The sequence below is a fragment of the Eleutherodactylus coqui genome, chromosome 2, assembly GCF_035609145.1.
Source record: "Eleutherodactylus coqui strain aEleCoq1 chromosome 2, aEleCoq1.hap1, whole genome shotgun sequence".
In the NCBI taxonomy this organism is placed as follows: Eukaryota; Metazoa; Chordata; class Amphibia; order Anura; family Eleutherodactylidae; genus Eleutherodactylus; species Eleutherodactylus coqui.
In genome coordinates this window covers 259,415,487-259,439,322 of record NC_089838.1, presented here as the reverse complement: position 1 = coordinate 259,439,322, position 23,836 = coordinate 259,415,487, and the positions used below count along the sequence as shown (strand labels likewise).

The 23,836-nt window shown below is 41.8% G+C and overlaps 1 protein-coding gene across 2 annotated transcripts in view; it reads right to left on the bottom strand.

The window, feature by feature from the left end:
- The window catches only part of SYNM (synemin), a 93,953-nt gene that overhangs the window by 39,397 nt on the left and 30,720 nt on the right, over positions 1 to 23,836 (bottom strand). Inside the window, exons 2-4 of one of the 2 annotated variants that reach the window (XM_066592849.1) lie at positions 21,869 to 21,993; positions 15,191 to 15,264; positions 9,209 to 13,409 (exon numbers count right to left, since the gene is read on the bottom strand). In XM_066592849.1, coding sequence (XP_066448946.1) covers positions 9,241 to 13,409; positions 15,191 to 15,264; positions 21,869 to 21,993 — 4,368 coding nt within the window. In that variant the 3' untranslated portion in view covers positions 9,209 to 9,240. Of the gene's footprint in view, positions 1 to 6,676; positions 13,410 to 15,190; positions 15,265 to 21,868; positions 21,994 to 23,836 lie in introns of those variants that run through there. The other variant, XM_066592848.1, reaches the window with a different exon arrangement.

Below are 23,836 nucleotides of genomic sequence, written 5' to 3'. Positions count from 1 at the left end.
CAACTTTTCAGAGCAGCTATTGTTCCATTAAATGGGTTGTCCACGGTGGATAATTCCTTTTGGTTGGAAAGGGTCAGTAAGCTGATCCAATGTTATCATGCTCCAGGAGCCCCAGCAATCGGCTGTAGTCCGTGCCAGAACCCAGCAGCAAGTATGCAATACCAGTGCAGTACTGCTGCAAGGGAAATGAACCGCCAGGGTCCTTTTACACGGAGTGAGAAAAAGTTGGAAGGAGCTCAGAATGACAAGAGTAGTTTGCTTTAAAATGCAGCCAGTTTACACTCGCAGATAATCGTTTAAACTTTTTCGGAATTCGCTCATTCACTGACCTTTCAGTGGAATTGCGCCAGGCAATCGGAAAAACAACTGAATGATCGCTTTTTGCACATAACAACTTACAAATAAATGAACGATGATTTTCATGTCTAATTAAAATGAACGACGAACGATAAGCAAACGAATTATCATTCAATCATTGGCCATGTTTACACTGAATGATTGTCATTCAGTTTTGCGCCATCCAATAAACAGCTGACACACAGACGTGAGGTGTCCGGAATGAGAGACCACTTGCATATTCTGGTTTAGGACTTAAACAGACGACCGTGATTTCCTTATGTTTTGCACGCTTGAAAATCGCTGCCGCCAAACGTGACAAAACCAAACCATTGATTTGAATGTTTTTGTTTTCACTATCAGGATTCACGCACGATAATACTACGCGCGAGAAAAGATAGGACTTGCACTATTGTCCTGCTTTATTTTACCGCGTGCAAAAGTGCAAAATTTAAACGGTTAAAAAAAAAGAATTTTGACTTGTTCATGCACAAATACGTTATATAGCGGCATGCGCTCGTCTGTTAGGGCATATCTTTCACACGCATAATACATGATGCTAAACGCCCATTCATTTCTGTGTTTTTTTTTTTTCCTGTGCATATTACATGTATATACAAAAAAAGCAGCATATCTTGTTTTGGTGTGTAGCTGCAGCTTCACAGAGGCGTATTTGCACACTTAAAATTGCGCCCGCAGTGCGCAGATAATAGGACCCATTTCAATGGGTTCGCTATCAGGACTCCTTCACATGGGTGAATTTGCTTGTGTAAACTGCGCGGAAATATGGCGGTGTAAATCGCCTACATTTGAATCCATTGATTTCAATGAGTTTGCTCACATTACTCACTTTTGCGTGCGCATTTCTGTCGGGTGATGGAATACACAGCATGCTCTATTTTTATGTGGATTTGCATACCAAAGGCCCCATAGGAGTCTATTGCACAGGCACCTGCCAGGACACTATAAAGTTTGCAGCTAATTGCAAAGAAGGCATTGCAGCAATTTTGGAGATTGTTTTGGATCATCTCAACTTGAGATGGAAATGCTCATCCATTTAGGCCGGCTTCACACTGGCAATAGGCTTTCTTGCGATGCCAGAGTGAGTGAAAATGCAAGATAATGAAACCAATGATTTTCAGTGGTTTCATTCTTATTTGCAATGTCTTCACTCACAGCGCTAAGAAAAATCTACGCTATCGTCCATTGTTTTCAATGGGGCCGGCGGCATCACGCTCCCCTGACACAGCTGTGACAACTATGGCAGGGGATTCCTTCATCCCTGCAGAGACCGCAAGGATGAAGGAATCCCCTGCCACAGCTGTGTCAAAGGTCCGCGATGCTATGCCATTGCTTTCAATGGGGCCGGCACTGCTGCATCCCCATTGAAAGCAGGGAGTTGAAGGCAACCCTGCAGCGATGATTTTTGGGGAAGGCCTTGAAATATAAGCCTTTCCCTGAAAATCATTACTAGCTGTAAATAAAAAAAAACTCATCTAGATGATATGTCCGTCTCTTCTCTCCGTCCCTGGCAGACGTCTTCTGTAGGCTGGGGATTTAAAAATCCCCGCCTCCAGAAAGTGCTGCCTCTGATTGGCTGAGCGCTGTAACCAGATTTTTCTTAGCACTATGAGGATTGAATGAAGATATTGCAAATGAGAATGAAACTATTGAAAATTATTGGTTTCATTATCTTGCGTTTTCACTCACTCTTGCATCGCAAAAAAGGCCAGTGTGAAGCTAGCCTTAATTAGTTGAGCAGAGGCCGGCACTCTGGGCCAGCAGAGGATGAACCCAGAACTGCCAGTATCTCCTTCTAGGAACATCGTCCACCAGCTCATGTGGCTGTCAAATCTGCGTGACCGCAACCAAGGAAAAAGAACATCCTCGTCATCAGATGACATGTCTTCAACATCATCTACTCTCTCACATACCCAGAAAGTACTAGAAGCCCTGCAGAATAGCATCATACTGCACAGGTTGCAAAATTTAAAATCAAAAAATTCACCCAGAGTGCGTTAGAGCCCTCTGTAATAGTAGATTTTTCTGCTCTGCTCTCCTCCACAATACCCCGACACTGTCATACATTCCTCTGTAATTGCACAGTGAGAGACAATAAATGCAGGTTCACAACAGAGGAGCAGGCTAGGGGAGAAATCATTCAGTTTTCTCTGACTGATTGAATTTGCCAAGATTTCGGTCCTCCAGTATGCAGTGCCTTGGAAAACAATACAAGCTGTAGGAGTGAAATATACAGAATGGCCTGTAGAGGGTGTTAGACATAGCCATTCTGATGCCTACAGAGAGAAAACACCTGTGGGTGAAGCAGGAACTAGATGAAAGCTCAATTCCTATCACACTCAGGGGGAGAATGAGAGGAGATGAGAGACGCCACATTAGGACTGGGAGCCTGAGGTCCAGTGTGGTCCAGTCGCCAGTCTGTTAGAGGAGGATTCTCTCTAGACACCCCGGGCGGAGTTAACGATGGAGACCCTGTGGGTTTGAGAGCCTGAATAATTGATATTTTATGCTGTATATGCCGTGCTGTGTGCTGTGAAATAAATGCTGTCAGGCACCAGTTTTAAAGAAATATAAGTCTCCTGAACCATTTTCGTGTGTGGTGCCCATGTCCGGAATGAGAGGTCAGTGATCCTGCAGGCGAGTAACCCCAGCTTGCCACAAAGCCTAAAAATCAAACAATCAGAAAATGTAAATAAAAAACAATTACAAAAAGTCTTCATATCCCAAAATACAATGATTAACAAAAGTGCAAAGATGTACATAGCCTTTAAAGTACCATTGACCTTCATTGCCCTAGACCACCAGGGAATATAAAATTAACCCCTTCACTACCCTAGACCACTGATATGTGTATTCCCCTTTGCTCTTTTAGTACCAATAACTTTACTATTGTATGCCAAAGTATTAGGCATAAAAAAAAATTGAAGGAAAGGACACCAAGTTATGATTTTAACATCTTTAATAGTCAGACAGAAAGAAAAAAAAGTGCAAACATGAGTAATTGATTCACTGTATGAAAAGCCAAACCTGTCTAATAGCAATATATATATAGTGACACAGTAAAATAAGCCATTCTTTACAGCAGTTCTCTATGTCCAAGAGATGACGTTTATATTACTTAGCGCTAAAGGTGATGACACTTTGGAATATACAAGCAGAGAAAATTATGTTCTTGAGGATGCAGTTTTATGGATTGCTGTGTCTGTCTATACATACATCCATATAGCAGACTTTATGAACTTGTTGCATACAATCGGAGTGTCAGCATCTCTAGTTCTGAGAAAATTCCACCTCATTTCTTGAATCTCGGGTATTCCAATCTTGACCAAACATGGCTAATATGAAAATACCAGCCCTAACATCTCAGCCACCAACGGCCAGGATTACTGAAGCAGCCAAACTAGTTGTTCCATGCTGTTTCTGTAACTCCCAAACAACGAATGTGAATTACGCAAGCAGCGTAATTTTCTAAAATCATGGAAACAGCATAGCTTACCGTGCTACATTGTTTCTGTAGATCCCATTGACTTGGATGAGAGTTGAGGAACAGTTCAGCCGTACTGTGATCCTGGCAACTGATGTCCACAGTGAAAGGGCTTAGTATTCCCATCCTCGCCATGTTTGACTTTAGTGGGAATAGCCATTTAAGTTCAGTTAGTATTCATCAATATAAAAGCTACCAATTCACTGTCCCTGTGGTTATATTTTGATACACTCATCTCTTAAAAATATGTACTCAGCAAATGACAGACTTCATGTTAGTTAAACACAGACAATGGCTACTATTCCTATAATGTGCTCATCAAATAGACTTTTGGTGTATATATTCTATTTGTTATATGTGCTATTCAAATTATACCATTGTGCAAATCCATTCACATTACAAAAATAAATCTTTTTTCCTATATATGATATTTTTCTAGGAAGAAATACTCAGCATTGGGCCTCTGTTTTTAAATTGTTGCAAGCTTCACCGAATTCCATAGGTATGATGATATGCTGCCATAGAAACAAATAACTCTATACATACAGAGTCCGACAGAGCCCATATAGCAGTGCACTGAAGACCCATACTGCCCCCAGGTACTGTTGTACAGGATCCGCGCACAGTCCTCTGACTTGTACATGGGCCCATAAACACAATCTAGACAAAACAAAAGTCACTTTTATATATGTTAACTACATCTTCCACCAAGCGAAAATGGGCCTCTTAGATCAAAACTCTGAGAAAATGTGGCCTTATTGCCCATAGAAATCAATCAGAGTTCAGGTTCTATTTTCTAACCTCCGTAACCTGTACTAGTTCCTATGGACATGAAGGTTACTCTTTCCATGTGTGCATTTTGATACATGAGGTCTATGGTGTTCAATAAATGGTAAAGGTACGTGCAGGAAAGTATAAATAGCCCCTATGGGGTTAGGTGCCATGTGCATTATTTTGAGCATTATAAGAAAAAACAAGCTTTTTCAAACATTGTGTGAGCGGCAAAGCTCACCCATCTGAAACAAGAGATACGTAAAATAGACAGATGACCCAGAAGTAGTGTTGAGCAAACTGAAACATTAGAACCCCATTTCGGGTCAAACTTTGGCTAAAAGTTCGGTTTGGCAGGAACCTGAATCTCAGGAGGTTCTGGCTGAACTCGCTAAGATAAGAAGGAAAAGGAAATAGAAATTGGAAAAAGGAGAAAGAAAGAAGGAAAAAAAGTAAAAAGAAAGTCTTAGGTTGCGTAACTTACATGTTGTGCTTCCAAAAATGGTCATGTGACTGATGACTTCACGTGGGATACAGGGGCTGTGATGTCCCATAAACATTAACTAACACATAATTATGGGACATGACCGCTAAATATATTATTTCAGGGCTGGCTTTGATCGCACATGCGCGACCCTCTTACAGGCACTCTGACTCTCAACTGTCTCCACTATAAAAGTTTTCAGAGCGCTGACAGCGCAGGCATTAGTAAGACCAAACCAAACTTTTCAAAAGTTAGCCCATCACTACCCAGAAGACTGAGAATTAAAGCAAAGCTCCTCTCTGAGAACAAAGTGTAAAATAATAATTAAAAAAAACTAAAGGCCCTTCTACACAAATTTTTCCGCATGCCACTCTGCATGCCGCAGTAGTTTGCACACCAAAATCCACACGGCTCCTTGCAGATTTTGATGCGAAATGAAACTAGCTAGTTCTGCCAGCAATTCTGCAACAAATGCACAACGAGACTTGCGGATTTTGGTGCGGACTTCGCAATGGCGGATTAAGGTGAAGATTTGTTGTGCAGAATGTAGAAAAATTCCACTTGTGTGAAAGGGACCTAAAACAGAATTCTACGCTAATTACTTATTAACCAAGTGTCTTCAATACAAGCGTCAGACCTTTTTGGTTCTGCTAAGCTACAGAATTCTTGACAGCCATCCAAAAGAAAACTGGTATCCCAGTACATACTATAGCCTGATCAGTCTTTAGAGCAGGGGTGAACAACCTGCCATCATTCTGTGTGGCCCCAGCCATCTGTACACAGACATGCTTGTATGTGTCTGCTGGCTGCTCACATGTATTTTTGATCTCAGAAAGAAGAGGAGTAGTATGGGAGCAAGAAGAGGAAAATATTACCGTAATGCCAGATTCACATGAACGTGAACAGATCTCGCCAACCAGAGAGCAGGTATACTGAATTACTAGTCTAACACTATCAATGCACTATGGGGGATTAGCTAGTCTATTGATTGCTTTGGCTATCCTGGATGGTCAAAAATGGGATCAGGAATTGGTGGATTGGAGGTATGACAGCGAAAAACAACTGCAGGCAATATACCCCTCCCCCTTTGATCTTGGAATAGAATTTTGTCCTGAAACCAAACATTTGCTTTAAGTTAGTATATACTATTGTTCTGAGCACCTTCTATTCTATGGAGACAGCTCTAGTTTGTCAAATGAAAAATGTAAAAACAGTTTCAATCTCACTTGACCTTTCCTAAATATTACAGGTGAGTCATCTACATGATATCTATTACTAGACTACCTTGTCAACTTAAGGGCTTAGTCAGACGGGCGTTTTTTGCCGCGATTTGCGCATGCGCATGCGTCCGGCGATTTTTTAAAACCATTGCTTCGCAATGGTATCGGACACATGAGCGCTTTTTATGCGCTCGTCCGAAAAATTATAGAACAAAAAATCGCAGATCGCACCTATCTGCGATCTGCGATTTCTGTTCGCTTCTGTATATGCGCTCAACGGGGCCGGCGGCAGCAGCGCCGACCCCATTGAGAACATATAGAAGACAAATCATTCTTCTCTGCCACAGCTGTAACAGCTGTGGCAGAGAAGAACGATGTTTGCCCATTGAATTCAATGGATCGGCAATACAGCCGCTCCATTGAAAGCAATGGGCTGCCGGCGTGCGCGGGGTGAATTTTCGGGAAGGGGTTAAATATATAAACCCTTCCCTGCAATTCATGCTAAAATGTGTTAAAATAAAAAAAAATTGTATACTCACCTTTCCGCTGCAGCCAGAGTCCAGCCGCGGCCGCTGTCAGTTCTCCTGAACTGCTTCTCGGCACTATTCAGCCGGCGGGGCTTTAAAATCCCCGCCTGCTGAATGATCCGCCTCTGATTGGTCACAGCCTGACCAATCAGAGGCCGGTTTCACTCACACACCCATTCATGAATTCATGAATGGGTGAGTGACTGCTGCCTCTCAGCGCTGAGCCAATCAGGGGCAGGTCTGACTCACATCCATTCATGAATTCATGAATGGGTGTGAGTGAGGCATGCCTCTGATTGGCTCAGCGCTGAGCCAATCAGGGGGCAGGTCTGACTCACACCCCCTTCACACCCACTGCAGGACGGCCGCTCGGAGCTGCCGGCAGAAGGTGAGAATGCAATTTTTTTTTTATTTTAACCCATTTTAGGATGAATTGCAGGTAAGGGCTTATATATTTAAACCCTTACCGACAATTCATCCCACACTCGCCTGCAGCGCATTGCTTTCAATGGAGACGGCTGTATTGCCGTCTCCATTGAATGCAATGCGCTGGACAGCTCCGGCCCGTTTCTAATGAAACGCGGCTAGGAGCAGATTTTCGGGCGATTTGCGGGCGACATGCGCGCACCGGTCACGCGATTTGCGGATGCGCATCCGTCATGCGATCCGCAAATCGCGGCAAAAAACGCCCGTCTGACTAAGCCCTCAAGGAGTATTCCGGTACTTCATTAACATTAATATTTTTTAACAGCTGATGTAGCACTGAAGATTTCATTAAAGTAGTTCCTTTACCTACAATGTGCCCTTCACATGACCTGCTCTGTCAGGATTTCCAAACTTTTGCTGATGTAAAGTCCATGATCAGAGGTCCTGATCGTCCGGTTCTGATGGTCCCTCCTCTGCGGTCTGAATATTTATTAGCTGGGTGGGCAGTACTGGACGTATGTGCATCTGAAGTTGACACTGCGCAGGCTCACTCAAGCACAGCCAACTTCTGTCTCATATTGCTCTGTCTGTCTGACATCTTCTGATCTTTTCCTCTGTCCTTGGTGCCTCAGCGCAGAGAACTGGTGATAGAGGAAGAGAATGGAAGCTGCTGGCGGGGCAGCATGATGTATGACATACCTATAGTATGTGTATGTGAGCACACAGCATATGTGAGCATTTGGGGGGCCATGGGGGTATATGTTAAACACTGGTGGCCAGAGGCAGAAAACTATTTCTATGTAGGGGCAAATGGGAAGCAGTTTTATAACCAGAGGCCACTTGGGGATCAAAATTCCTATTGGGGGCATATAAGGGGGCACTATTACAATTGGAAGGCACATGGGGACCAACATTTCTACTGGGAGCCAATAGAGGACATTATTATAACTGGGAGGAAACAGTGAGAAGTGGGCGGTGTTTAGTATTCATAAGATGTTGGTGGAGATTACTGAACTGTCTGAGATGCAGCGAATGGGATTATGGGACATGTAGTCGAAACAGCAGATAGGAAGTATCTGAGTAGGATTTAAACAAATAGTTTCAGTCAATTCCCCCGAATGAAAAGCAGAAAATCAAAAGAGAAGGTGATGGATGGAATTACTATAGTAAGGTGTGATGTTTTATGACTGTTTTGAAATTTAACTTTGATCTCGGAAAACCCCTTTAAAGCAGCAATACATTTACTTCTGTCTGATTTATGCATAGAATATTACTTGTGTTGACTAAAGTCAAAGTCAGTGAGGGTCTCATTAGTAAATAAGGAGATATATGTTAAAGAATGGTATATGTACTTTTTTCTATTAAGTACAACTGTGTAGTGCAACTCTGAGGCGCAGATGGATTAAGCTCCCACAATTAGTGTTCTAGTATACAGAACTAATATATAATGTCAATTCTGCACACATATCCATCTATTTGATACATACTGTGCAATACGTGCTGAATGGGTGCCAGCCCAGACTTTCCAAGCTTTCCAATTAAAATACACGTATACAGCCACATACATGGCTTCCTTGCACTTCATGAGCAAACAATGACATAAAGGCATATTTATGACACTAACGGAGAGATTCAACTTGCAGACCAATCAGATTACAGGTTTCATTTGCTTAAACTGGTAGTTTTCTCCCCCACAATCTAACTCCTATGATTACTAAAATGACCTGGATAGATAGTAGCTTTGGTGTAAATTCGAGAGCGGTCTGTTTGGGAAACAATTGACTTCCATACACCTTGTGACTGATCAAGCTACAGAACAACTGCTACAATAGATGAGGAACTGAAATCAGTGCATTAAAATTGTCTAATTGTATAAAGGGACCCCAAAATACTCTTGCCAGTGGGTTTTGCAATGCACACGCCATCCCATATATATTACCTTTAGAGTTCTTATCCTTGCACGGATTGATTTCAAAATGAACGTCGTAAATAATCCTGATCAGGTTCCTCCTCTTCATCTTCATCATCATCAAGGTAAACAACGGCCACTTTCTTATCATCAGAGACTATGTGACCTTGGTGGACAATTCTTTGCAGCTGCACGGTTTTATCGACTTCTGACCTATCACTGATGATCTGGTGGGATGAGATATTATAGGGGAGCTGAGAGACACTAGCAATTTCTTCTTCATCATAACCACTTTCTGCCACCTCAGAATCATCCTTTAATTCACTGTATGACTGACTAAATTCTCGATGTCCTTCAGTCTTACTAGAAGTAATCACCCTACTACTTTCATTGGCTCTTTCTTCCCCTGTATGCTTTGTGGCAATTTTGGTTATGTCCATTTGAAATGTGAATGACTTTTCTGCTGGACCCAGTTTAATGTGTTTGATTGACCTCTCGCTCTCAGTGGAATCCCCAGATGGAGATGAAACAATATACTCTGATGTTTCATAGGATTCCCTAGTTGGTCCTTCAAAAGTAATACATTCAGATGTATGGCTATCAGGAGAACTTAGTTGTATATGTCTAATAGATCTGTTATCTTCCACATGGGAACCATCTTCTCTAAGATGAAAGTTTGGTGAGGAGGGGCCTTCAAAAACAATTTGCTCTCTGTTTGGACTTAGTTTAATATGATGGACAGTTGTGTTGATGCCAGACTGATTTTTGGATTGAGTAGCACTCCCAGTATTTTCCGTTGACTGTTGTTCAGAAACATAGCCCTGGTACTTAATTTGTTTTGCTACATGGACTTTCTGAGTGCCAAGGTTAAATTCAATAGGAGCACTGTTATCATTGGCATCTAATGTGATATTAAGTTCATTAGGTCTTGAAGTAGATCCTTCCAATGAAATTTCCTTACTCATTTCACCAGAGTGGATCTTAAAATGTGAGACAGTTTTATTTGCATTAACAATGTAATCATTACCCTTAATTATTTTTTCTTGATCTCCACTCTGGTTTTCCTCACAAACCAATGTTTGATGAGCTTGACTTAGATTGTCCCCTTGGTCGTCTTTAACTGATAAGCCTCTTGTGACGTTCTGTCCAATACCAGTTGTCTTGAAAATAGGCCCATGAAATATAATCTGTTCTGCTTGGAAATTTTCTGTTGGACTTATTTTAATATGTCTAACAGATCTGTTCTCATCTGAGGTGTCGTCTGTATTTTTCACTATATCCAGTTTAATTGTTTCTGAAACAGGGCCCTCAAAGATGATTTGCTTCTTGGAGAGCATTTCCCGAGGTTCAATCTTGAAATGATGCTCAGACCTGTTTGTTTCTGTTGAAGACAGTTCACCAGCTGAGCCGTGCTCAGATCCTGTTTTCTCATGAGTGCTAAGTTCTATATGTTTTATGAATTTACTTGTGTCGGTGGAGATTTGCCCTTTGGATACCTCTCTTGTAGGACTGAAATGGATACTTGTGGTAGTAGGCCCTTTGACGCTGATCTCTTCAGTGTAATGCTCCTCACCATTATTTGTTCCCAGGGTGACAGAGTGATATGATTCTTGATACTTGTCAGATTCTTTTGCAAATGTACGATTTTCATTTTCTGATTTTAAGTCTTCGGATCTTTTTATATTTGATTTATGTATGGTTGTCACCTCACTTTGAAAATCTTTAGCTAGCTGTAACATATCTAAATCCTCAGCATCTACTGTTTGTGATACATTAATTTCTGCTACAATTGTAAAACTACCACTTTCTTCAGGTTGTCCAACTTTTTTAATATCCACTGCCAAACTGCTGCTTTGTGTTTTTTCTTCACCGGCCAGCGCCGACAGTTCATCAACAAGGTCTTGTGGAAGTTTCCCTTGTAAGCAGTCTAATGTTCCTTTCAATTTTTCCTGCGGATCTTTAATATCTTTTGACAAAAGATTAATAATTGATGACTTCATATCTTGTGGCACTTCAATTTTTCTCTCAATTACAATGCTTTCAGAATGCAACTGTTCTCCTTCATCTTCGTTGCTCAATTCTGTTTTGTTTTCATCAGCAGTATCTTCATCTGCTATGCTTTGCTCAGCGGCCATGGCATTTTTTAGAAGTTCACTCAAACTCTTACGACCTTGAGATCCTTGTAGGAACTCATCTTGCCAAGAATACTTCACATTAGATTCTTCTTCAGTGTAGATCTGTCCACGCAAAGTCTCTTCTTCCTCCTCCTCTTCTAGGTATGGATTATCATCGGGAACAAAAACTAAGTAATCTATGTCTTCATGAATATGCTCACCTTCTGTTACTTCTTCAACTTGAGATGGACCTTCTCTTAGCTGAGTTTCATGTTCCAGGTTTTTTGTTGGTATTGAGGAATGTTGTTCAGAAATGACTGATTCTCCTACATTGTAGTTATCCTCTGCTTCTTCTACATGAAATGGGGTTGGAAATTCTCCCTTCTCATATTCAAAAGCTCCAAATGATTCTTCAAGTATCTCAACATTAATTGACTTCCCTGCCCCTGTCTTTAATCCAGAGTGGATTACATTTCCTATCCATTCTTCTGCTTGTGCTCCAGTCACATCCTTCAAGATAGTTTTCTTTGTTGTCCTGCTTTCTATTTCCTCAGGCAAGCTGCCCATTGATTTTGACATAGATTTTGGTGGTGACTGAGTAGTCGTTGTGTTCCATAAATCAGTTAGGTCAGGCTCATCAAACAAATCAAAATCTTCCTCAGTTTTAGACTCCACATAAATTTGAGTTTTTACAAAGCCATCACCACATTGCTCCTCCTTTTCCATGTAGGTTACATTAGAATCATCCAGAGCACTTGGTTGACCTAATTGTTTTAGAATATCTGCAACCATAGCTTTCTTTCCACTGTGTTCTGATGGCCTACCTGCCAATTCAGATTCCACAGTACACTTTGCATTGTCTTCATAATTTGTTTTAATTGCATCTTCATTTTTTAGATAAGAAGCTCCTTCACTCACATTAGTTTGTTTAGAGTTTTCTGAAAGTCTACTGTGTTCTGAACCTTTCACATTCTCTACTTCTGATCTACCTTCTCTTTTCCTGTCTACATACTGTATTGGAATATCCCGGACAATTTGCTCTTCCCGCTTACTTTCTCCAAATGGAGTTGTTCGAAATCCAATGTCCCATTGTTTCTTTTCAATAGAAGAAAGGTTATCTACTTTCCCTAGAACGGTACTTTCATCAGTCACATATGTATGGCTAACATTTCTTTGTTCTTGATCATCCATATAACTTTTTTGTGTGCGGTTTTCTGGTTTTCTTGCTTCTAGTTGTATTGGTATTTCTAACACAAATTGCTGATCTAATCCTGCAGGTTTTTTTTCACCAAGTACAACTGTTTCTCTGACATGAGTGGTCTCATGAACATCAACCTTTGACTCTGCTGCAACATTCGTGTCACCTTCTCCAACTTTTTCTAGCTCCTCCTTTCTTTTTTTAGCTTGTTCCCTTTTCTTCCTTTCTTTTTTGACAGGAAGCTCCTGTGGTTTAGGCTCTTGAATCATCTCACTTTTTACTGATCCTGGTACAATCGATGCTTTGTCACTGACTATACTATCTTTTTTGCTATACTGGAGATTAGGTTCCAAAGTTTGTTGTATTTCTTCTACATGTTTTGAAGTTACTTTACTTTCTTCACTTCCTTTTGCTTCTAAAGTTCTTAGTGAGATTGAATCCTGTCTTTTATCGTCTGTCCTAATATGTACATCTAGTTTTTTGGCCTCTTTGGAATGAGTTCTTGGACGAGCTACTGGTTTAAGATCTTTAACTTTTTCCTCTTTCCTTGTTTCGCTAATGACTGTAGACTGAGTTGAGGAAAATGGTGTGATAACTGTAGGTTGTACTGGCCGATATGTAGTCTGTTGGAATTCATTCTTTTTTGCTATGTCATAACTTGGTGAAAAACCTGTATCCCATCTTCCACTTCTGTCTTGAGCTGTATTTTCATATATATGTGATGCATAAGAACTACTTGTATTCCCCAGGTTGGAATATTTAGGCCTAGTTTGCTGTTGTGGTACAGTGCGAGTTAGGAGCCTGTCTACATTTGTGGTGTCCATATTTCTTCTTATCTCTTCTTTGCGTCTTGTAATTGGGTATTCAGCTCCTCTGTGAGAGTATTTTGTTGACTCCTCAAAGGATGACGTTACGTATCCTAGATAAAATACATCATATATATGTTATATAGAAGATTAGACATATTTTAATAAATATAGTATACAGTAAATAGCTGTGTATCAGGTTTTCAAAATATGATTTTACGGGCATCATTTTTTATCCTCTTATCCAGACCAGATTTCCTGTGACAGATTTTCCATTCCACCATATCTTATACACACCGGCCATTTTGTTTGAGAAGACCCCTTCACTAATAGACTGCTTTTCAGTGCAAGTTTCGGGGTCAACTCAAAGAAGTTTAACTCAATTTATGCAGCATTTATGTATTTGGGAACTTTCTGTAATTCAAAACATGAAACAACTATTAACATACTATGCCTGTGTAATAGACTCTATTCAAGGTGAGCATTGCCTTGTTTGTAATTTAAAAAAAGGTAAAAATGACAAAAGTATGAGGGCAATACTTATAAAATGTAAGTTCAGTAGTTTACATGTCACCTATTGCTAACAAGTGCATAAAATTAAGCAGATATGAAATCTCAATAGGGAAACATTAATAGTAACTTGGGTTATACTAGAGAGGTCAGTGATTTTCTGCAAAGTCATATGATGCCTCCTCCTTCCTAATGCCAGATCATCAACCCTGCCTGAGATCATTATGTACAATGCCAAGCAATGGCATAGTGTCCTTTTATAGTCTAGTAAAAGAGGGCTTTGGTCCTTTAACGCCAATGAAAATCCTGCAATTCTAAATATTACATCATGCAAAGACATTCTAGAGAATGATGTGCTTTTTCCTGTTTAACTTTAACACCATTTCATCTTCGAAGTAAAATGAGTTTTAAAAAAGGATTTTCTGACTTTAGTACGGAATAAAGAGCCTCGACTACAACCCCAATAAATATTTTGAAACACCAATTTCGAGCTAGGCCTTGCCCCCCACCCTTCCCCAACAATTCTCATCCTCACTACTGGTAATCCCAACAGTAGTGAAAAGAGTCCCATGAGACAATAGGCTTATGTTATAGTAAAAAAAGGGGGTGACCAACGGGGACTGAAGGGATACTGTGGACAAGTTGAAATTTAACTGCAACCCTATACATGCTATAAGTATAACACTTCTGCAAAGCAGTACTGATAATAATAACATTATAATAAGGCATCTCTAGATGAGCATTTCTTTATAAGTTGGTTGAAAGTGAACTTAACCTTTAGGCCTCATGTCCACGGGCAAAATAGGATTTTAAATCCGCAGCGGATCACCCGCATGCGGATCCGCATCCCATAGGGATGCATTGACCACTCGCAGGTAGATAAATACCCGCAGATGGTCAATAAAAGGGAATTTTAAAAAATGGAGCATAAAAAAAAATGGACTATTGAAGCCTATGGAAGCCGTCCGGATCCGCGGGAGACCTAAAATAAGAATTACTTACCCGCAGCGGACGGGGCAGTTCTTCTCTTCTTCACGGCTGGATCTTCTGTCTTCAGCCCGATGGATGTGCCCGGCACATGCGAGCGGCACGCAGCCGGCGTGCCGAGCACATCCGCCGGCCGGAGAAAGAAGATCCGGCCATGAAGAAGAGAAGAACTGCCCCGTCCGCTGCGGGTAAGTTAATTCTTTTTTTAAGCGCTCATGTCCGCGGGGCAGGAGGGACCCGCTACGGATTCTCCATGTAGAATCCGTAGTGGGCCTGATTATCCCCGTGGACATGAGGCCTTAGTATGGAAAAAACAAGCTTTCAGGACAATAGAATTTGCAGTATTTTTAGGACATATATTGTGACACAGGAGGTCTTTTAGGATAGTAAATCCTACCTGCAGGCCTATCCCTCACTGAATGTTCTGTCCAGATCACTGTCCCCTTTTTGTTTTCGGCCTCCAACAGTGCTCTGTTAGGAAAAAAAACACAGAAAAAAATCATATATGTCATTTTATTTTTTTATACATGGAAATAAATGTATACTGTACATTATATTCTGCTTGTCTCCACCAACAAAACGAGCTCACGTCTTACTTGAATTTTTAGTGCATATTTCCATGGGCGATTCTCTTGCGCAACTTATCTGTTGCACAGGACACCACATGTCACACGTCCTATTCTCATCCAGTCTTTCAGGCCACCGGTCCAAGTGAAAAATCACTTATGAACATGAAACCCATTCAAATGAATGAGTTATTTTCCCATGTGAGTTCCATCCATATCGCAATCAGACGAAACTCACGCAGTACTTTTCTGCACTAATCTATGTCCATAAAACCAAATGCTGTAATTTACTGAAAGTAACTGTAAGAATGCTAGAGAATATGGTTTATCCTCTTGTTTCAACTTCTGAGTTTATTGACCATGGAAATTACAGATAAAAAAGTCTCATCATTCTGCTGTATGCATTCATGCCTTATGGCGGTATCTTTGTGGTACACTTACAATTTAGAACTCATCAAATTTGTTAGGGCTCGTTCACTCTTGTGAGAGCCCTTTATTGTTTGGCTCGTTTCTAATAGATAAACAATGGCAAATTCAGAACTGAGTTCAAGCGCTTTGACAATCTCCAACGCTATCATTGAAATGGATGAAGCAGTGGCGCGCCTGCGAGACCTCTGCTCCATTCACTCAATGACCAACTGGATCCCTGTTCTTGGCATAACCCATGACACAATCCCTGTAATATTTCCGTTGTTCGACTCTGTCATAGGAGTTAATGAAGGAAATTAATGTAAGTGCCGTATTTAGCACATGACGACCAGAAGCAGCACTTGATGGACCCTATTGTCTAGGATGGTGTGCTAATTTGTCTAGGATTTCGTGCAACTGTTACTTAGCATAGAAGACGCTCATCTTACTAAAATTACAAAATAAAGTTTAGAATAGTTAAAGAATTCATCCAAGATGCAGCTTCTTTATAAAAATGGGTCCACCGTGTGCAAAACATAATAAAGAGCTCACAAAGCTCATGCTTACCGCTCACCCCCTGCTGGTGGCTGCGGGTCTCCCTGCTGACATAATGTCTACAGGCTGCAGTCTGCCTGTGTATCTCATAAACAGGCTGCTGTAGCCAATGGCAGAGCTCAATTATTGGCTGCAGCAGCAGTTTTACGGGATGTCACTGCCTGCTGCCTGTAAACAATATGTCAGCAGGAAGGCCCAGGGCTGCTGGCGGCCGATGATCGGGAAGAATGAGCTCTTTATTATGTTTTGCACACAGGGACCCTGCTTTTTTTTTCTTATAAACAAGCTGGATCTTGGACAAACTCTTTAATAAAGGATTAAGTATTGTAAATGTCCATATTTGAATCAATTATTATTACGATGTTTCCCCTAGAAGGCATAAAGCATTGTGTAATGGAGCACACTGTTCCGACTGACTAACTGCTAAGTGATTGGACAGATGGCTTGGAAGCTCTGTTGTCAGAAGTTCGTGCAGCCATAGAGAACTCTAAATAAGTAGCAGGACAGCATACATGTCACAACAGGGGCTCAGACTAAATCCAAAGCTTTAAAGGTCCTGAGATTGTGGACCCAAAATAAAAGTGGATTTACATTTGACACCATCCTGCTGGGATTCGGAAACTGACTCACTACCTCTTGGACTTGAGATAATGTTTTTTCAGTATGTGAGGTGTGAACAAAAAAATGACAGCCAACATACCAACCACACCCAGCGGGAAAGGGAGCCTTTGGCTATGTAACATGAACCTGAGGACAGGTGGTTGTAGAAGTGGGCAGATTCAATTTACATTCTCTATCAACGACAGGGCATATAAATAAAGTGCATATAAATAAAGATCATTTAAAACAGTAGCAGAAAGTGAGGAAGAGCAACAAGACACCAATAAACAAGTCAAGAAACAGGCCAGCTGTAGGCAAAGTATGGCAGGATCCCCTCACATCTCTATCCACTTCATTGCTTATATTTAGTACAATGCATCATGGTCCAGGATAGCATTATGAAAATAGTATTAAGAGTTGAGATTGCATTATGTATTAATCTTCCTAATCGGGATAGGTTTAATGTCCAATCGGATGAATTTCCGACTACAGAACTGGTAGCCACACTTGTGACTATGACCACTTCTTGTGTTTTCCAATGTGATTAAGGGCACACCACCCAACTATCCTGGATTAGGCGGAGCAGTCCCAGTTTTAAACTGGTGTTTCGCCATCCTGGGAGGTCTTCTGCTTGTCCCAACCGGTTGTCAGTCACCCGCACATTATCCTGCGCCCAGCATGAACCACTCATTGCATTGGGTGCTGCTTGTGCATAGCTCTGGTGCCAGAAGCCATGCTGGGCTCCCAACTCTGCCTAAGTAACGCAGGTGGCGTGATGATGTAATCGTGTCACCAATGTCATTTCGCAGGCTGTCAGCCAGAAGAAGACAGGTAGTGGGCGAAAGCCGCTGTGGGACTGTGGGTGGGTGGGGGGGGGGGGGGGTTATTATTTTAACCCTTTGCAATCCACTGTCTGAGGTCTCAAGACATTATGATTTAGGCTGTACAGCCCCGATGTTGGAAGACGTCCATCAGGGTTCTCTTACTGTATATTGCCAACCTCTCTGCTGTTGGAGCCTGTCCAACGTGTCACCTCATGCAGTACTGGCTTTAGCCAGCAGATAGCGCTGTTGTATAACGGCAGAAAAAGAGTAAGCCCTCTAGGAAAACCAGGATAAAAATTGGATTGGAAAGGGTTAATATGGTGGACATTATGGCTGGTACTACAAGTGCAGTATGGTTATTACTACAGGGGGACATTATGGCTATATATTACTATGGGAGGACATTATGGCTATTGCTATAGGGGGACATTATGGCTATATTTTACTACAGGTGGACATTATGGCTATATATTTCTTAAGGGGTTGTCCGCATTGTAGGCTTTTACTAAAAAGGTACCAGGACTGGTTTGGGAAAAGGCTTAGAAAAATTGCCGCAGCGCACTTCATGCGCCACCTTGCCTGTCCCTCTTCTCTTCCCTGTAAAGTTGGGATGTATGCTAAGGGTGGCTTTATACAGGACAGCTATCATCTGAATAGTCGCTCAAAATAGTTTTTAAATTGAACTAACGACTGATGTTTGAATGATTTTACACAAAAAAAATGTTGATCACTGTTTGTTCAACTTCATGATCGCTGTACAAATAGTCGGGAGGATTTACATAGGCTGAAATATTATTCGTCAACTAGTTGGGGCACATGAGGTTTTTTGCTGGGCGTCAATTTGAAATTTCAATCCATCACCCAACAAATGCTCATTGGTCGCTGAGTCCACTGAATGCATTTACAGTAGTGCTTGAAAGTTTGTGAACCCTTCAAAACTTTCCATATTTGACTTAAAACTACATCAGATTTTCACACAAGTCCTAAAAGTGGATAAAGAGATTCAAATCAAAACAAATGAGTCTAAAATATTAGACGTAGGCCGCCTGCAGACGAGCGGGTCGGATCCGGCAGCGAGAAATCTCGCCGCGCGATCCGACCCCAGAGCCTGCAGGGGCGAGCGCGTACTCACCCGCGCCTGGCGGCCCCGGCTCTTTGATGTGCCGGCTGCCGCGCAGCCGGCGCATGCGCAGACCGGAGCCGGCGGCCAGGTGAGTGCGTGCTCCGCACAAAATTAGAACATGCCGCGGTTTGTTTGCCGCGCGAGATTTCGCGCGGCCAAACCGCGGCCGTCTGCATAGGAGTGCGTATTGTAATGCACTCCTATGCAGACTTTCAGCGGCGGAAATCCCGCGGGAAATCCCGCGGCGGGATTTCCGCTCGTCTGCAGGCGGCCGTAGTCATTTATTTATTGAGGAAAATGATCCAATATGACATGTCTGTGATAGCTGTTTACACCAGACGATAAACAACCAGTGACTATTTTTAGGTGAGCTGAAACATAACGACTAGCAAGTAGTGAACAAAATTCTCACTGGTCACGCAGTTGGTGGCTGTGTTTACATGGAACAAGTATCATTTACATGAGCTCTATGGAGTCACGATTTGGGTGTTAGTAGTCCCGTGTAAAGTGTCCCTAAGACTCCATGCCAGGATGTTCATTTATCTCAACAGTCTCTCTAATTTTCAGTTATGCAGGTTAGAAATAGCAGGTGCTGGTGCATCTTATCTCCACCAGCAGAATGTGTGGAGACATGGGTTGGTTGCGCTTACACGCCCACAGCTGGTGATTGGCTGGCTGGGCAACAGATTGAGGTCTCTTACCATGTCCTGAGGATGGATGTTTCTGAAGTTGGCTCCTGACAGCGGTCCTCACACAAGCTATCTGGAAGCTGCAGCTGTAGAACTCCCCACAATATAGGGCAGCACACTGTTGAAGCACTCCGGCTGCGCCACTCACCCTCCGCCGGTTGTTACTCCTCGACATCCCCGCTAGCACAGTCGTCCAGCGGGGATATGTGTAAGCGCAGCAGCGGGGGGGGGGGGGGCACTCCCGCGGACACATGTGTGAGCTTCTCAGGGGGATGGGTGGTACATCTGTCTCTGGAGAGCTGGCCAGCCAATAAGCAGATATGCCCATCACCTAGGCGTATGCTATAACTGTGCGTGCCCAACCCATGTCTCCACCCTTACATCCGGTGGAGACAAGATGCACCGGTGGAGACAAGATGCACCGGTACCGAAATAACATCAGAGAAACTTCGGCAGCTGGGTATGCCTGCGTCTTTCCTCTAGGCTTGTACTGCCGCTTTCTATCTTGCCTTGCAAAAAATATGAATTGGAGAATCATTTAGGATGAAACATACTTATTTATTACTTTATGAATGATACAGGGTTTTTAATGATTTGTTTATCTTTTGATGTGTCACATCATATTACGTCTTTCAAGAATGTTTTAATGTGCAATTTTTATGATTGATGACTGTATATTTACTTATGTTGGTGTGGTTACTCTGATTAACCTATTAGTTGTATTTTTGGACTTATAAATATTTGGTCTTGTTTTATTCTTTTTATTCTGGGGTTGAAACACATAGTTTTATAGTTTTTATATTTTCTGTTAACAATAAAAGTGAGTTTTCATTCAAAACAAGTGTAACTTTTTAATTGCCAGTACTTGAGGAGTAGTGCTCATATTAGTTGCATTTCTTTCTACTGCAATGCAATACCTAGTTTGAACCCAAGAAAAGCCCTCCAGTGTACTAACAAGACTGGCAGCTGCTGTAGGGCTTGATCACTGGGGTAAGGAAAACTTGAGTCGTGTTTCCTTTATTGTTTTACAACATTTGCAGCCATTTTTTTAACTATTAAAGAGTTTTTAAAAATAATTTAAATATTTACTCAATAGGTTGAGTCCCTATCAGTACCAAATCTTCTACTGAAATGACAGATTCCTTGCACATGCCTTTCCATAAATTATATGTGATGCCATATCTGGTTTCTTTTCATGTACAGATAGGTCGACAAGAGTGAAACTAAAAAACCCTACATTTCAAATCATAGTAATGGATTAGTCTTGTAGCACCCAATTAGCGACAGGATGGCTCTCACTTAAAAACAATCACATCCATGCATGTTCTACAACAACAGAGAAAATCTAAAAGAGTACAGAAAGCGAACTCCACCTGCATGTATTGTTTGAAAATATGGTAAAGGGGTTGTTCAAGACTTTTACTGTTGAAGACGTATCCTATTCCTCATCAATAGTTGATCAGTAGAGGTCCACCATTCAGGATCCCTGCCAAAGCCAAGTAGCTGTTCACTGGGCCCGCTGGGACCCTGCCGATTAACTATTGATGACCTATCCTGAGGATAAGTCATGAATAGTAAAAGTCCCAGAGAACCCCTTTAACCCTTTGCAATCCAATTTTGGATTCAGGGTTTGCTAGGGGGCTTTCTCTTTCTGACATTTTACAATGGCGCCATCTGCTGCCTAGAGCCAGTACTGCAATATGTGACATGCCGGAGAGGCCCCTGAAAACAGAACGGCCAGTAATATACAGTAAAAATACCCAGCCAGATGTCTTCCGACATCGGAGTTGTGCAGGCTTCGATCAGAATGTTGGAAGATTTCAGACAGTGGTTTGGAAAGGGTTAATACAAGTCACTTTGCCGCTTATCTACCCATAGTTTAGGCTGAAAATTCTGCCTTAAACTGTCGGACTGATTAATCAGATCCAGACTGGTTGCTAGGGACGAGGCTCCTGACAACCCTATTGTAAGGCAGTGTATGCCTAGAAACTAGAGATGAGCGGGGAGATACTCGGCTAAAGCACTACTCGCTCGAGTAATGTGCCTTAGCGAGTATACTCGCTCATCTCTACTAGAAACCAATCCATCTCACATGATTTGGGAGAAAAACAGCCGTATCACCATTTCCAATCTCAGGAAGTAATCAGATTTTTCTAAAACAATACGTGGAGAATGTCTTTAATGTGCAATATTTCCTGTACAACTTTCCACAGAAATCAGAAGTATCCTTAATTCAGACATAACAAGGGAAAGTAGTTTAGTCCTAGAGCAATGATAGCTGAATGATAAGAAATTCCTAGTTTACATTACCTATAAGTAGCCACTTCCAGGCTGAGTCCCGTCTTCACTTGCGTGAGGTCATGATAATCCTTTAGACGTTGGGTGATGGTTAATGTGATAGTTTGTCTTTCATCCTCCAACTCTTCGATTATGTGCTGCAGGAACAATTTGTGGAGAAGTTATTATTTATATAGGGAAATAATATTGCATGGTACTCTACATAATCAAACTACATCACACAAATAGCATAAAAGCAGCATACACACTAGAAACCTTAGACAGTAGCAGCCAACTACCGATTAGGCCTTTTAGAAGAGGAAGGATTGTAATACGCCCAATGAACGATCTGATCATCAACATGTAAGACTAAACTTGCAGATTGAGGCCATAGGTTAAAAAATGTAAAAAACCCGAGTGTGACTGTGCAAAGTGATGAATGATCACTCATAGTAGGCTGATCATGATATACTTGCATAGTTTTAGTTGACTTTCATCTTAAGCTTATAGCCAGCTTTAGATCTTGTATTCCTTGATTTAACAGAGGAAATTCAAAAGAAGAGGATAGACACAAAAAAAGTATTGGAAACAAGAGTAAGAGGTCGTGATTAGAGCGTTAGACAAGAGACGGTAATGAGCAAGGTCAGGTTGTATTTTGAGCAGAATCGTAAAGTTATTGAAGACATTGACAAGGAATAGAAGATGTATTATTTTCATGCTAGGAATGCAATGGGATCTGAGAATGTCTTGATAGTTATTTCTGCCACATAGGTCTCTTGCACCCAGTGGATTTACAGATCTGGTCTGGAGTGCGGCATGTATTACCTGCTATGGGCCTACATAGCTTCACATGCCCCACGATTTATAAACAGAAGCATATGGAGGTTTTTATATTATGCATTCGTAAAAAGATTGCAATGGTGTTATATAGTCTTATATAAATAAGTCAAATTATTAGAATGGTGATATCTTTATTGGCTAATTAATATGCAAGCTTTCGAGACTACTAGGCCTCTTCATCAGGCCTAGTAGCCTAGAAGGCTTGCATATATCATTTTTCAGTTTAGTCAGTTAAGGTATCACCTCTGTAAAACAGCACTGGCCAGAAAGTAGATAGAAAATTACTGCAGCCATCTTCAACAGCCAGAAAAACAGGGTCAGAATCTGCTCCCTTTCTTGTACCGGGACAGAATTTTGGCCCAAAACTGGAGGGCTCCTTTAAGAAAAGCAATTATATTATAGAGAAATTTGCTCCTAGAAGCACTGACTGCAGAGAGCCAATATGGTGCCTCATAGAACACCATACGTAGTGCATATGGGTCCTCATTTCAGATCTCTAGGGACTCTGTAAGCTGATGTACAAGGTTGACAGCCTCAGTTCTAGCCTTAGTTCTTTCTACTAAAGGATGCAAAAAAACACTTTGAGAACATAGCCCAAATCTGGAATGAACATCACATATTAGGTTTACTATGTCATGACTAGGCTGCGTATACGTTTATGCAGTTATGTCGCAGTGACAGGGTTGCTGTAAAACTAATGCATATTAAAAGTATTGCTTCACAGGGGCCAATACGGTCCCTCACAGATGGTAGCAGGAAGCGTGCCTATTAGAGATGAGTGAGTATACTCGCTAAGGCACATTACTCGAGTGAGTAGTGCCTTAGCCGAGTATCTCCCCGCTCATCTCTAAAGATTTGGGGGCCGGCGCGGGTGACAGGTGAGTTGCGGTGGTAAGTGGTGGGGAGCGGGCGGGAGAGAGGGAGATCTCCCCTGCATTCCTCCCCGCTCTCCCCCGCTGCTCCCCGCATCCCGCCGGCCCCCGAATCTTTAGAGACGAATGGGGAGATACTCGGCTAAGGCACTACTCGATCGAGTAATGTGCCTTAGCGAGTATACTCGCTCATCTCTAGTGCCTATAGGTCCATAATACAAACCCTTAGGGCTCATGTCCACGGGCAAAATAGGGATGCATTGACCACCCGCGGGTAGATAAATACCCG